This window comes from Lampetra fluviatilis, chromosome 10 (assembly GCF_964198595.1).
Source record: "Lampetra fluviatilis chromosome 10, kcLamFluv1.1, whole genome shotgun sequence".
NCBI lineage: Eukaryota > Metazoa > Chordata > Hyperoartia > Petromyzontiformes > Petromyzontidae > Lampetra > Lampetra fluviatilis.
In genome coordinates, this window is record NC_136284.1 from 6,989,175 (window position 1) to 7,004,270 (window position 15,096).

Below are 15,096 nucleotides of genomic sequence, written 5' to 3' on the forward strand. Positions count from 1 at the left end.
GGTGTGACGCCTCCAAAGTAAAAGAATAATTGTGTTTGCTGGATAATTGACATATATTCTGCATTGCATTTCTGTTTTATCCAGGCCACCCCTCGCACCCATTAACCAGGATAATCGAGCGTTGCCTGCAGATAGAAGGGCGTGGTACAAAAATACATGATCCTGACATGGGCAGAACATGTAATGGTTAGGAAGGATGATGATGACCGGTAGTTTTGATTCTAATAATAGTATTGCGACCAGGGGAGGGCACATGCTTGAGGGTATGTCGAGTGCAGAGATGGAGCAATAATATTAGCTGTGTGTGGGCACTAGGAGGGATTATTAGTGTATGTCGCACAAGCATAAGATCGGGCATTGGCTTGGAGAGGCCCTTATTAAGCAGTGGACTATTCACGGTATGTGATGACGATGATAATGATTACAAATTAACATTTTTGGGGTTCCATCGCGTAAGTAAAATGTGTTTTGTACAACCTACTCCATCCGACACAGCCAATTAGTCGTCTCGTGATGAACAAACATGCCAATGTATTCCTGCTTCAGCACACCGGTAACACTGCGGAGCAATACAAAAAATGTACAATTGGGTAGTTGCGACGTTTCTCCAGCAGTCACAATCAGCATCATCAGGCGTCGCCATAATTGTGTGTATTGCTCTCAAACAACACACAGCTGGTGCCGACGCAGGAATATATTTTCTACGTTCGTTCACGTCATGTGGACGAAGGGTGTACAACACACATTTCACTCACGCGACGTGGCCCAAAAAAAAAGAAAAATCAATTACAAATCACGATACCGGACGCGAAAACCTGCGCCTGTGAGAAGACAATCACGGTGGCAACGACGACGACGACGAAGATGGTTATAACCGTCGTGGTCTCACCAGCAGGTTCTCGGGCTTGACGTCGCGGTGCACCACCAGGTTGGCGTGCAGGTACTGCAGCGCGCGGCACAGGTCGGCCACCATGGCGGCGGCGTGGCGCTCAGTGAAGCGCACGCTCTCCGTGATGGCGTCGAAGAGGTCCCCGCCGCTCACGCGTTCCAGCACCAAGTACGCGTGGCCGGGGGTCTCCAGCGACTCGAGCAGGCGCACCACGTTGGGGTGGTGGCCCAGGCGCGCCGTGAGCGTCACCTCGTTCTCCAGCATCTCCTCGCGCCCGGCCAGCTTGGACTTGTCGACGATCTTCATGGCGAGGTCCCACTCGCCCGGCGTCGTCGAGCGGCCCTCGCTGCCTCCGCCGCCGCCGCCGCCGACGCGCCGCCGGCACTCCTTGACCACGGCGAAGTTGCCGTCGCCGATGGTGCGGCCGATCTCGTAGCGGCTCTCGATGTCCCTTAGCGTCACGACGGGCCGCTGGTTGGCCAGCGGCTTCTTCTGCTTCCTCCTCCTCTCGCTGTCCTTGCTTTTGTGCTTCGGCCTCGCCCTGTCGCGGTCGTCCGCCGAGCTCTCCTCCTGCCTCTGCTGCCTCTGTGCTCTCTTGTCGAAGTCCCCATTGATGTACTCCTCCGCGCCGTTCTCCTTCTCCGCGAGCCGTCTCCTGTCACCCTCCAACTTGCGCTCGTCCTGCGTTATTTTGAGCTCCTCCTCTTTCCTCCTCCGAGCCTCCTCTTCTTGTCGCAATCGTTCACGGTCGTCCATCACGATCCGCCTGTGCCGGTCTACGTCAGCCTCATTCAGAGTCCTCCTGCCTTGATCCTTCTCCGAATACCTCCTTTCCCTCTTCTTCTCTTCCGACTCCTGCCACCTCCGCTCCCTTTCCAGAAGCGACCTCTCTTGCTCCCTTTCCTCCTCCTCTTTCTTCCGCCTCTTCTGATCCCTCCTCTTCTCCATCTTCTTCACCTCCTCGTCAAGGTCCCAGAGCTTCTCCGGCTTCTTCTCGTCCTCCGCGGCGTGAAGGTCTTCGGGGGACTCCTGCCGCGTGGCCTCCTTCAGCCTCTCCAGCCGCTTCTGCTCCACCTCCTTCTGCTCCCTCTCCCAGCGCTCGCGCTCCCACCGATGCGCTTTGTCCCTCTCCTCCTGCCTAGCCTTGGCCTTCTGCCTCTCGACGTAATCTCTCTGGGCCACGGCACCCCGGGGGCTGGAAACCTCTGTCCTGACGTCGTCGTCAAACTCCCCGTCGGGCTGGAGGTGCCCCGTGTCGTGCGACCTGCGTCGTGGCCTCAGCGGCCGCTCGGGGCTCTTCTTGACAAGCGTCTGGGACTTGGGACTATCGCGCACGACCAGCCGCTGCGCGTACGGATTCTCCGGGAACAGCTCCTCCAGGATGCTCTGCACGTCTTCGGACGAGGGCGGCTCTTTCCCCGGCGTGGCCAGGAACACGTCGTCGCCGCGGAAGAAGTCCGAGATAGAGCGCGCCTCGCGCCCGCGCAGCGTGAACAGGCGCCGTACGCGCTGGATCCCCAGCGCCTCCGAGATGTCCACCGCCAACTCCTCGAAGCTCTGCACCGAGCGGCGGTTCAGCAGCAGGGTGATGCGGCGGTGCGGGGGGCGGCCGCCGACCCGGACCACGGTCACGACCTTCGGCCTGGCCGCTGCCGCCGCGGCCGCCGCCGCGGCGGCCGCCACCGCCGCGGCCTGGTTCTCGGACTGGCCGTGGAAACTGCGGCGCTGGCTGCGGTCGGCCCTGCGAATTAGCAGTCCCTCGGAGTGACCCTTCCTGGCCCGCTCGGGCGGGCTGTACGACGGGCTGATGTTGGATGTGTCGCGGCTGCTGGGCGGCAGGGGAGACGGTGCCCGCATGCCGTTGGTTGCGCGCCGCGTGTCGCTGGTGCCATTCTCGATGGCGAGACAGGAGCTGTCGCTGTACCGCTCCTCCAGAGGGCATCTCTGTCCTACGACGTGCACGCACACGCACGAGATTGTGGAAGTACAGATCTGCTCTACGCAACGTTTTTATGTGTTTTGTACAGGAGGAGTGGTGGTGCATTAGTGAGCACACTGCAACAGCAACCCAGAGACCTGAATTCCATTCCCGGCCATGGGTAACATCAGCGGTGAGCGATGTCTGAACCAATCATGGGCCCCAACTGCACCGACCCACACTCACCAGCGTGGTGAAGTATGGTCAAACGATAACCTAGATGACCGACGTGGAGTGGGGAGGCCTGCATATTGCAGAGGATGGACAAAAGACCATGAATCATCATTATTAATAGAGACCTTGTGGCTGATATTATACTCTTTACAATATAATTACAATTTTAGGCAATCTAATTTCGGCCACATGTCCAGATGAATTATATCAGTGAGAAATTAATTATTCGAAAAGGTCAAGTGAAAAGGATGAGTAGGAAGGCTTGTAATAAAGTTGGTACTGTTATTCACTAGTTTTGACAAAGACGAGCAGTTACTATAGGAATAAGATTGACACAAATGACGATTATAATTGCAGGCAGTTCGTCTCGAGCAAGGACTTGAATCGGAGAAATCTAAAAATCGCTCGCGATTTGTTTGAACATGGCAGATAATGAGATATGTAAACAGATTGTTTGTCTTTGGAGTCATTATCTGATGGTTCTGAAATCAAATAAAAAATCTAAGTCAAATGTTAAGAACTCTTTAGTTGGCATATGTGCATTTGACTTTAGCCAAAGCCCACACTGGGAGCTTTGGGGAGTGGTGGGACAGCGGTTAGCACGCTACGCTCCGAACCCGGCGACCCGGGTTCAATTCCCGCTCACGGCCAACACCAGTGACGATTGTCTGCACCGGACCTGGGTCTCCCTTATGTCGACTCAACCTCAAATGAGTACCTGGTGCGGTGTCTAGTAATCATCTCCACTTGGGAGACGTCGCCACTGAGTGGTGGCCACCCACCCCCTCGTGTGCCGTGCCGGCCTTCACAGGTGCTTGCTAACAGTACTTTCACCAACAGCCTGTAAAGGCTACAGGGCGATCTTTTTAATAAACCCTCATCTGATTGTTCTGAAATAAAATAAAATCTAAGTGAAATGCTAAGAGCAATTCTGTTGGCATGTGTGCACCCAACTGGAGTGAAAGCCCCCACACTGGGAGCCTTGCTTGGCATAGGAAGAGCGATTAATGTTAACGAGCAACGTTTGATTAATTTCGTTACAATTCTTTGTTAAAATAAAAGATGTCGCAGCTACAAACGTTACCACAATGCAATAACTCGAGATTACAGTATTTGCAGTTCACGTGTGTGTTTACCAATGTGCATATTTTTTCGCAATCAAATATTCCACAATGTAACAAAAACAGCGTTTTTTATGTACTGATGTTGCCATGGTATTTACTGAATAATAATAATCATAATTCACAGCCCTTTGTCAGTGATTCCGTGCTGAATGAAGGCCTCCCCGTGCTGTGGCGGTTGTCGGGGTTGTGTCGCCACGCCGGGCGGTGTGAATTGGTGAAACAGGATGGTGTTGGAAACCCACGACCAGTTCAGCTGTAACTCGCCACTGATGTCAGCCGTGGCCAGGAATCAGGAAATCAAACTCAGGTCGCCGGGTTCACATTGCAGTGTGCTAACGACTGTGCCACCATTCTAACAGAGCAATTTGATCCGGGCACCATGGTGACGAGATGTTAACAACTCGCCTGGTATCCAGGAGGTCGTATATTTGGTGTTTGCATGTTCTCACCGTGGTCGCGTGGATTTTTTTGGGTTTTCCCCCTCTACATTAAGAAACATGCGTTTAGAGTATTTGGCTGCTACACATTTCCACGTGATAATCCACTTCCTTGAGCTATCATTTGTGGCTGGGTCGCTTCTGAAAAAGAGCTATGTAGCTCATTGGGCCTTATCTGGTCAAATACAAATGTATGAGATTAGATAATCTGGGTTAATAATACCTTCCGAGCCAGCACTTTTACGAGAAGATGGTTTCTTAATTTCCTTATCAGCTGATGTCATCATTTGTAATGCAGGTAAACCACATGTGGGTCTGTCCTGTGTTCCATTCACAAGGGTTGCCACCTCTGATATATCAAGGGAATAAAAATATCTCACAATACCAAGAGAGGGGATAACTGCGTATCACGCAACTTACAAAACCCGGGACTCTTAATTTATCGGGAAGACTTAAACATTTCCCTGGACAGCTAACTAAAACAACAAGAGGACGATCCTGGGAAATCCAGGACAGGTGGGAACGCTATCAACAACAGAGCAATTTGATCCGAGTGTTAGAAAATGGGTTTAGGCAATCTTCAGTGGTGATGGGGCATTTGGTCTGCCCTGCACAAATCTGTTTAAGCCACAACAAGCGGCTGACTGCTCATTTCAAAGCCAGCTTGACCTGCTGGGGATAAACGTGGGTTACCCACAGTTTGGCCCACCCAATCCACGATCAATATACCTCTTGAAGTGGTTCAATTCATTGTCTGGCTGTATACATACGTCACTGTAAAATCATTACGTGCTCATTAAATCTCTCAATTGAAATTTCAATTATACTGGTACAATGGTGGTGTGGAGCAGTGGCGGTAGTGGTTAAGAGCACTGAGGCTAGGAACCTAGCGACCTGAGTTCGATTTCCGACCACGACTAACATCAGTGGCGAGTGATATTCGAGACCAGTTCGGGCATCCCCCTCACTTCAACAATCTGCACTGATCGGCGTGGCCAAAATAACCTCCAACTACAGGACCGAGGCACGCGTCTCGAAGCGGACTGATAGAGGGCTGAATAACAAATGTATATGAAAGACACTTTAGGCAGGTCTGGCATTTATATCTGCTCAAATAAGGCGTCACAAAGCTTCATTTTGTGACGCTATTTTTTGTCCCCATAAATAAACAATGCAGTTCAAATACATATATAATGTCATGATTGCGTGATTACAAATTACATGTGGATGTGACGGTATCATGCCAATCAAGGAACCATCCCAAGAAGGACGGTGCATAAGCGCCAACACACACACATCATCACCACCGCCCACACAACGCTCCCTCCCCCCGTCTCTCTGCATTCAAGCTATTTCCCCTCTGATAATAATAATAGCGCGGCAAGCAGCCGTCGTCTCTGAATCCGCATTCATATTCCCCGGCGTTCCTATTTGTTTAAACACATTGCACCCCGAGCATGCGCGCGTGCACTGGCTCCAGCAAGCATCGCTTTAAAAAAAAACACACTGTGCATTCAATCTCCCATACATACGTTACCCCCCCCCCGCCCCTTTGCATCTGTTCAGAATCATCTCTGAGCCACGATCAATCCACTGCTGGATGAAGACAATCCACCATCTCTCGCTGTTCCGCTCCAAAGAAATCCCGCCGAGCGAGGCACGCGAGCTCCTTTCCATCGCTCCGTCTCCCACGTTGGACGCCCTCCGTCTCCGACGCATATCGATTTGCCTGGCCGGCCACTCGGATTTGTTTGGAATAAACGACGGGAAGCATTGGCGCCAATTCCACAACGAGCATTGCTAATTCTCGGCACTTAAGGCGATGATTCCAAAACGTCATCCACGTCAAACGGCATCAGAAGGCGCCCGTCAACGGCAACACGACCAGCATTGCGATCGCTACAACCCGCACAACACGGATACAGTATATAGATATACGCACAGAAATGTATACGGCATATATATATTTCGATTCGGTTAGCGTTTGATATGCGTGGAGCCCGATGTGAAAAATCAAATATCAGTTAAGCACTTACTCTGTTTGCCCCAGATGTAGCGCTTGAAGCTGACTTCGCTGACACACGCCTGGTACACTCTGTGAATCATGATTCACACCTACCGCTCTTCACGCGGCAACAGCAGCCATATCAGCAGCACACACAGCCGCACACAGCCTCGCTACGCACAGCTCGAAGCAAGCCGCTATATCTCTATCACCAGCACGATCGTCATCATCATCACCACCACCACCACCACACGCTGCTCTATGCTACAGCAAGCGTAGACGAGACGCGCGCAAATAAATCGCATCCAGCCGTTGCGTGAGAACATCCAGAATTCTGCAGCTCTTCCGTGCGGGTGTCGCTGTAAGTCCAGCTAATGATGGTGATGCTGCTCCTGCTGCTGCTAATGCTGTCCTCCTCCGACATTCCGTGAGCTTCTCCCGTGTCTGTCCGTCTCACCGTCGGTCTCTCTCGCCGACTGTGTGTCTGCGTGTCTCACTGACTATGAACTGCCCGACCGTCCGTCTCGTTGACTGGCTTGCCAACCGCATGTCTGTCGACCTGACTTGGCGACTTTACCGCCCGTCTCACTGACTGGCTCACTGCCTGCCTGCCTGCCTCACTGACTGACTGTCTTCTAACCTGTTGAGTAAGCGTAGGTGTGTTGTAAGCTCGTGGAAGACGCGAGTGAGCTTTGGGTTTTTTTTTGCTGCTTCCTTTTTCACGCGTGGCTCCACCGCAAGCGGACGAGACCAATAACATTCCGAGCGGGTGTGGCTTCTTGCGCTTGTCGAGAGACATTTAAATTCAGCTTGATTTTTTTATTACTATTTTTATTATTTGCTGCTGCTGCTGCTACACCGCGCCAGGAAATGATCTCGTCAGAAGACAACATCGCAGGGAACGGAGCCATGAGTGTGTCCGCACGCTAGTGCCGAAGATGATCGTGGTGATTGTCTTCATCAATCCACTGCTGGATGAGTCAAAACAACCACTTGCTGGATGGGACACTCATACCAGTGCTGGATGAGTCAATCCACTGCTGGATGAGTCAAAACAACCACTTGCTGGATGGGACACTCATACCAGTGCTGGATGAGTCAATCCACTGCTGGATGAGTCAAAACAACCACTTGCTGGATGGGACACTCATACCAGTGCTGGATGAGTCAATCCACTGCTGGATGAGTCAAAACAACCACTTGCTGGATGGGACACTCATACCAGTGCTGGATGAGTCAATCCACTGCTGGATGAGTCAAAACAACCACTTGCTGGATGGGACACTCATACCAGTGCTGGATGAGTCAATCCACTGCTGGATGAGTCAAAACAACCACTTGCTGGATGGGACACTCATACCAGTGCTGGATGAGTCAATCCACTGCTGGATGAGTCAAAACAACCACTTGCTGGATGGGACACTCATACCAGTGCTGGATGAGTCAATCCACTGCTGGATGAGTCAAAACAACCACTTGCTGGATGGGACACTCATACCAGTGCTGGATGAGTCAATCCACTGCTGGATGAGTCAAAACAACCACTTGCTGGATGGGACACTCATACCAGTGCTGGATGAGTCAATCCACTGCTAGATGAGTCAAAACAACCACTTGCTGGATGGGACACTCATACCAGTGCTGGATGAGTCAATCCACTGCTGGATGAGTCTAAACAACCACTTGCTGGATGGGACACTCATACCAGTGCTGGATGAGTCAATCCACTGCTGGATGAGTCAAAACAACCACTTGCTGGATGGGACACTCATACCAGTGCTGGATGAGTCAATCCACTGCTGGATGAGTCAAAACAACCACTTGCTGGATGGGACACTCATACCAGTGCTGGATGAGTCAATCCACTGCTAGATGAGTCAAAACAACCACTTGCTGGATGGGACACTCATACCAGTGCTGGATGAGTCAATCCACTGCTGGATGAGTCAAAACAACCACTTGCTGGATGGGACACTCATACCAGTGCTGGATGAGTCAATCCACTGCTGGATGAGTCAAAACAACCACTTGCTGGATGGGACACTCATACCAGTGCTGGATGAGTCAATCCACTGCTGGATGAGTCAAAACAACCACTTGCTGGATGGGACACTCATACCAGTGCTGGATGAGTCAATCCACTGCTGGATGAGTCAAAACAACCACTTGCTGGATGGGACACTCATACCAGTGCTGGATGAGTCAATCCACTGCTGGATGAGTCAAAACAACCACTTGCTGGATGGGACACTCATACCAGTGCTGGATGAGTCAATCCACTGCTGGATGAGTCAAAACAACCACTTGCTGGATGGGACACTCATACCAGTGCTGGATGAGTCAATCCACTGCTGGATGAGTCAAAACAACCACTTGCTGGATGGGACACTCATACCAGTGCTGGATGAGTCAATCCACTGCTAGATGAGTCAAAACAACCACTTGCTGGATGGGACACTCATACCAGTGCTGGATGAGTCAATCCACTGCTGGATGAGTCTAAACAACCACTTGCTGGATGGGACACTCATACCAGTGCTGGATGAGTCAATCCACTGCTGGATGAGTCAAAACAACCACTTGCTGGATGGGACACTCATACCAGTGCTGGATGAGTCAATCCACTGCTGGATGAGTCAAAACAACCACTTGCTGGATGGGACACTCATACCAGTGCTGGATGAGTCAATCCACTGCTAGATGAGTCAAAACAACCACTTGCTGGATGGGACACTCATACCAGTGCTGGATGAGTCAATCCACTGCTGGATGAGTCAAAACAACCACTTGCTGGATGGGACACTCATACCAGTGCTGGATGAGTCAATCCACTGCTGGATGAGTCAAAACAACCACTTGCTGGATGGGACACTCATACCAGTGCTGGATGAGTCAATCCACTGCTGGATGAGTCAAAACAACCACTTGCTGGATGGGACACTCATACCAGTGCTGGATGAGTCAATCGACTGCTGGATGAATCATACCAACCACTTGCTGGATGGGACACTCAATCCCATGCTGGATGAGTCAATCCACTGCTGGATGAATCATACCAACCACTTGCTGGATGGGACACTCATACCACTGCTGGATGAATCATACCGTCCACTTGCTGGATGGGACACTCAATCCCAGTGCTGGATGAGTCAATCGACTGCTGAATGAATCATACCAACCACTTGCTGGATGGGACACTCAATCCCATGCTGGATGAGTCAATCCACTGCTGGATGAATCATACCAACCACTTGCTGGATGGGACACTCAATCCCATGCTGGATGAGTCAATCCACTGCTGGATGAATCATACCAACCACTTGCTGGATGGGACACTCAATCCCAGTGCTGGATGAGTCAATCCACTGCTGGATGAGTCAACCCACCGCTGGGTGAAGAACTCCGCGATGCTGTCGCTCTCGGTTGTGTCATGGCGCTTGTATTGTCATGGAGTTCCTTGCCCAATTGTTGCCCGTCTAAATAGATCACCGTTGGGAAAATAACATACCTCACGCTGATTGACGTGCGGTTGATACACTCGATTCAATTAAAGGCATCGTATTGATTAGCTTTTTTAACATTGTGGTTGGACTGGTCACGTGAATCAATTACATTCATCTGAGTATATACTGCAGTAAATTAAAGTAATCATTTACTGTCCCTCCGTCAATCCACTGCTGGATGAAGGCCTCCAAGCATCACGTCGATTATGGGGGTTGTTTGACCATGCTTCGCCGCGCTCTTTAGCCCACATGCGATGCTGTCGTCAACGTGTTACGATTTTGAAGTCAAATTTTTGTTTCATTAGGAAAGGAGTGTGTTACTCAATAGATTTGAATAGGTAGCTATTCACATACCAATGTAAAAACTCATTAATTCCCAATTATACTTAAATGTAATTTTCATCAGGCCCCATGGGGTAAAGTGGAGTCTTCGATTCGTATTATCCACTCCGGCCCTCTTATGTATGTGGTATGAATAAAGGGCTATTGCCCGAAACGTGACCTATCACGTGTCTTTGCTATTAAGGCCACACGCAGCGTTAATGACACGTGTGTGGATGCTGCTGCGAGTGTGTGAACGAGGGGAGTGCACAGGAACGGTTCAGATATCGCTCGACGCTGATAGCCGATAATTATTATTGAACTCAGGTGGCCACATTAAAATCGCAGTGCGCCCTATCACATGCGCCACCGCTCCCCCACCATACAATGTGTAATGCGGGCGTAAACGACCTCCCGGAAGTGACGTCATGGGGGGAGGAGTTACGTCACGTGGGGGAGAGGGTAGAGGTCTATAAGGGGGGTAACCGGAAGCAGTGGGGAGTGATCGGAGACTGGGAAAGTGTGAGGCCACGCAGGGCGAAGGGTGAGAGAGAGAGAGTGGCGAGATCGCCACACACCCGGGCCACGAGGATCGGCATCATCGGCCAACGGTGACCGACCCCCTGGCAGCAGGAGCAGCGAGGAGGCTGCAGAGAGCAGCGGGTCTGCAAGGGAGGAGTTGGGCAGCAGGGGTCTGCGCGACGAGACAGCAGCGGGTCTGCTTGGAGGGAGTTTGGCTACGTGAGCGACAGCAGCCTGGGGCTGCAGAGCAGAGAGTATATAGGGGAGTGCCGTGAGGGAAAAGAGATCGAACCCAAATAAAGGACACAGGACAGAGAGAAGCGTTTGAGTCTTTTATTACACTGGTGTCAAAAGTGTAACGGCATGGCTAAACAACTGAGAAAAAAGAATATTCCGTCTCCGGCATCGGCTTCATCTTCCGACGACGATGACCTTCCTCCTGCGGTGGACCCGACTCCGGCAGAGGAGGAGATCCGTGCTGGGACGAGTGCGGGTCCGGGGGTCCAAGATGTCGCCGCGTCGGCGGACCAGTCTGCACCGAAGGACGCGGATTTAAGATGGAGTCAGATGGCGGAGAAACTTGAAACTCTCAAGAACATACTTGCACAGTTGTGTGAGCTCGTCACGCCGAGGGCGGCGTCGGAAGGAGATGTTGGTGGTCCGCAGGAGCCCGGGTTGTTTTCGATGTCGACGCCATCAGCCACGTGGCACGAAGACGCCATCTTGGGCGTGGCGCACGACGAAAGGTGGGAAGCCGCCATTTTGGGCCCTCCGTGACGGAAGGCCGCCATCTTGTCGACACCACGCTGCGACACCATGTTGAACATGCCACCGGATGAGTCAGCGGCTGGAGGGAGCGCGCCAAGGAGTCGCAGTCATCACCTAACGACTGTCAAGGAATTCTCCATCGGGGGCGATTGGAGTGCGTTCGCCTGCAGATTTTTGGCAGCGGTACGCTCGGCGAGGTGGACTGACGCCGAGGCATTAGAAGTTCTTCCGACTCTCCTTGATGACGAGTCCGTTAGATTCTTTCGCTCTATAAAAGCCGCGAAGAAGAAAACATTGCGTGGTGTGTTCGACGAAATGGCAGACGCTTACGAGCCGCCGGATGATGCTCATCGCCGGTTTGTGCAACGACAACGCGCACCCGAGGAGTCTCCGGTGGCGTATAGGGGCGCGGTACTGGAGCTGGCAATGGCCGCATACCCGGAGATGGAGCCTGACCTGTTGGAACCTCTCATCCTGGGGAAGATGCTGGAGTTGTCCCGGGATCTCGGCATTCCCATGCCGGTGTGCGGTCACGAGAAGCTCACATCCCGGGCTGCGGCTAAGTGTCTGGACGCGCAGTTCAACCTGCGCCGGTGGAAGCAAGTTACGGCGTGGACGGGTGGGCCCATCGTCGAAGGGGGAGCCGTGGGTTGGGACCCCAAGAAGGCAGTTTATGTGCCGGACGACAGGAGCCCGCAGGAGCTGTCGGCTGCCGCTGCTCCATGGCCGGGGCCGCGGGCTGCGCCGCCGACACGGCCGCGTCGGGACGGGGCGCCCGCAGCAAGGCGCAACAACATCGACTGTTTCCGCTGCGGGCATAAGGGCCATTATGCCAGGGACTGCTGGGCCCGCGTCCCGGGCCCGCCCCAGCAGGAGGCCTCGACAGCGGCCGCTCCAAGAAAGGATTCGCCAGCACAGACGAGCCGGCCGTGACGCGGCAGGGTAAAGAAGACTCAGCTCGGTGTACGCCTACCACGGCTGCGGAACCTTTGAGGCCCGCAGCCCTTCCAACCCCGCCGCGGACACGATTGCGGGACGCCTCTGATGCTGCGCCTTCGAGAATAGGGGACCGGGACGTTGCCAGGCCTCCGATAGCGACAGACGAACTTCAGCCTGTCGCTCTTAAAACCCTGCCACGTTCCCACTCGGCGGGAGGGCCACCGACCGTCCGGGACGGCCCGGCGACCCGCACCCGCTCTAAATCCCTCACATTTCGTTAATTATTGTGTTGTGTTCTTGTTCTTTCGGTATATTATCGTGTGTTCTGTGTCCTTTTACGTATTCGGTCGTGTTCGCTCGCATTGCTTTTTGGAGTTGTGTTCAGCCGAGGTCGGCTGGATTTTCTCTACGGGGGAGGGTGGTGTAATGCGGGCATAAACGACCTCCCGGAAGTGACGTCATGGGGGGAGGAGTTACGTCACGTGGGGGAGAGGGTAGAGGTCTATAATGGGGGGTAACCGGAAGCAGTGGGGAGTGATCGGAGACTGGGAAAGTGTGAGGCCACGCAGGGTGAAGGGTGAGAGAGAGAGAGTGGCGAGATCGCCACACACCCGGGCCACGAGGATCGGCACCGTCAGCCAACGGTGACCGACCCCCGGGCAGCAGGAGCAGCGAGGAGGCTGCAGAGAGCAGCGGGTCTGCAAGGGAGGAGTTGGGCAGCAGGGGTCTGCGCGACGAGACAGCAGCGGGTCTGCTAGGAGGGAGTTGGGCTACGTGAGCGACAGCAGCCTGGGGCTGCAGAGCAGAGAGTATATAGGGGAGTGCCGTGAGGGAAAAGAGATCGAACCCAAATAAAGGACAGAGAGAAGCGTCCGAGTCTTTTATTACAAATGTAAAAAAAACAGAATGTTTGACACTGGTAACGCGATGTTCGTAAGTATCGTGTGCTTTAGAATGTTTTGCAATCGGTGAATCGATACATTGCCACACCCGGAATATGCTTTATTAATATTTTTGTACTGTATTGTTTCTCTATTGTTCCGTCTCGTTATCCATTGTTCTATCTCGTTTGTATTGTTTCTCTATTGTTCCGTCTCGTTATCCATTGTTCTATCTCGTTTGTATTGTTTCTCTATGGCCCGGTGGCTCAGCAAATTCTAACCTGTCACGTAGATATAAAATTAAATAGATTAAATCACGACGTTTTGTGACTTTACCGAAAGAACCAAAGAGTATGGATCCCTGCAGTCACGAAAACTTCAAATCTAGATTGAATTCTAACCTGGTTGGAGGGTTGGCTCAGCCAATCATCCCTCTCGCGTCGATAAAAAAGGACCGCTGTGTGGGGAATCCAAACAGTGGTTGTCCTATGGATATAATCACCCCCGCCATCTGAACGTGGAATTTCCACCAAAGAGAAGATGAGCAGCGCCTCAGTGCTCATTGTAGCAGTATGTCACTTTGCGCTTGCCACAAAGGAAACACGATACCTTGCTGATCACGTCAAGGAGCATAAACCATCACACGAACTGCGGCCATCCTCGCAGCGGCTTTTGACTCGCTATCGAACAAAGACGGTCACCACATCGCGCGCTTTCAAATGCGCTTCTGCGGGCATTCTGGAACGCTCTTTTTTCTAATGTTAGGAAGCCACTGTAGCTATGCGATTTGAGATCTACTAGATTGAAGACTCATTTCTTTAGAACTGCTTTTTCCGATGTGTTTGTTGTCCTTTCTCGCACCTCCGATTAGCACGGGTGTCTACGTACGGTGCGAAAGAAGTTCCACATACCTACATCGCAACGACTTTTGTAGCCGAAACGTAATTTGCATTAATTAGTTAATAAATCGCGCATATATATATATTTTCTAAACCAATGAATCGATGCAGTTACACGCCTGTTGTTTGCAAAAGAGCGCTGCTTTGCAACAGAAAATATTTTATTACAGTACAATGACTCCCCTACTTACGAACGAGCTGTTTTAGAGGCACGTTTCGTAAGCCGAGTGTTCGTAAGTAGAGGAGTCACTGTACCCGGTTGGGGTTCTGTGACTCATCACATTGTCTGAGAGCCATCCCACGCTCGTTTTCAGCAAGAAGGCCGGGTTTTATTTGTTTATTTTACTATTAGAATTAATCTAAAACATCCAAAGTTGTTCGCAGATGTCAGCATCGTTCCATATTGAGTTGCTGCTGTTACTGTTTTTAAGGATCTTCACCTTCGTCGTGTCTCCTGGTCTTTTCCCAATATTTTGCACAGGCCACCGCTTCTGGTGTTGGCATTGCCAAACCTTGAGGAGTGCATTGTTGTGCTGCAGGGCATCTCAGTAGATGGTGCATGGTTTGCTTCTCCTGACAAGCACATTGTTTGGTTGTGCAGAAACCTCATGATTATTAACGATAAAACACACACGCACAAACGAGAAATTTGCCCA

The 15,096-nt window shown here is 51.9% G+C and overlaps 1 protein-coding gene across 7 annotated transcripts in view; it reads right to left on the bottom strand.

Moving 5' to 3' along the window:
* Window positions 1-15,096, bottom strand: part of DCLK3 (doublecortin like kinase 3) — a 55,612-nt gene that overhangs the window by 16,034 nt on the left and 24,482 nt on the right. For 5 of the 7 annotated variants that reach the window (XM_078860340.1, XM_078860341.1, XM_078860339.1 and 2 more), the window contains one exon: window positions 890-2,838. In XM_078860340.1, the coding sequence (XP_078716466.1) occupies window positions 890-2,838 (1,949 nt within the window). Of the gene's footprint in view, window positions 1-889; window positions 2,839-2,965; window positions 3,081-6,638; window positions 7,361-15,096 lie in introns of those variants that run through there. The other 2 variants (XM_078860343.1, XM_078860344.1) reach the window with 2 other exon arrangements.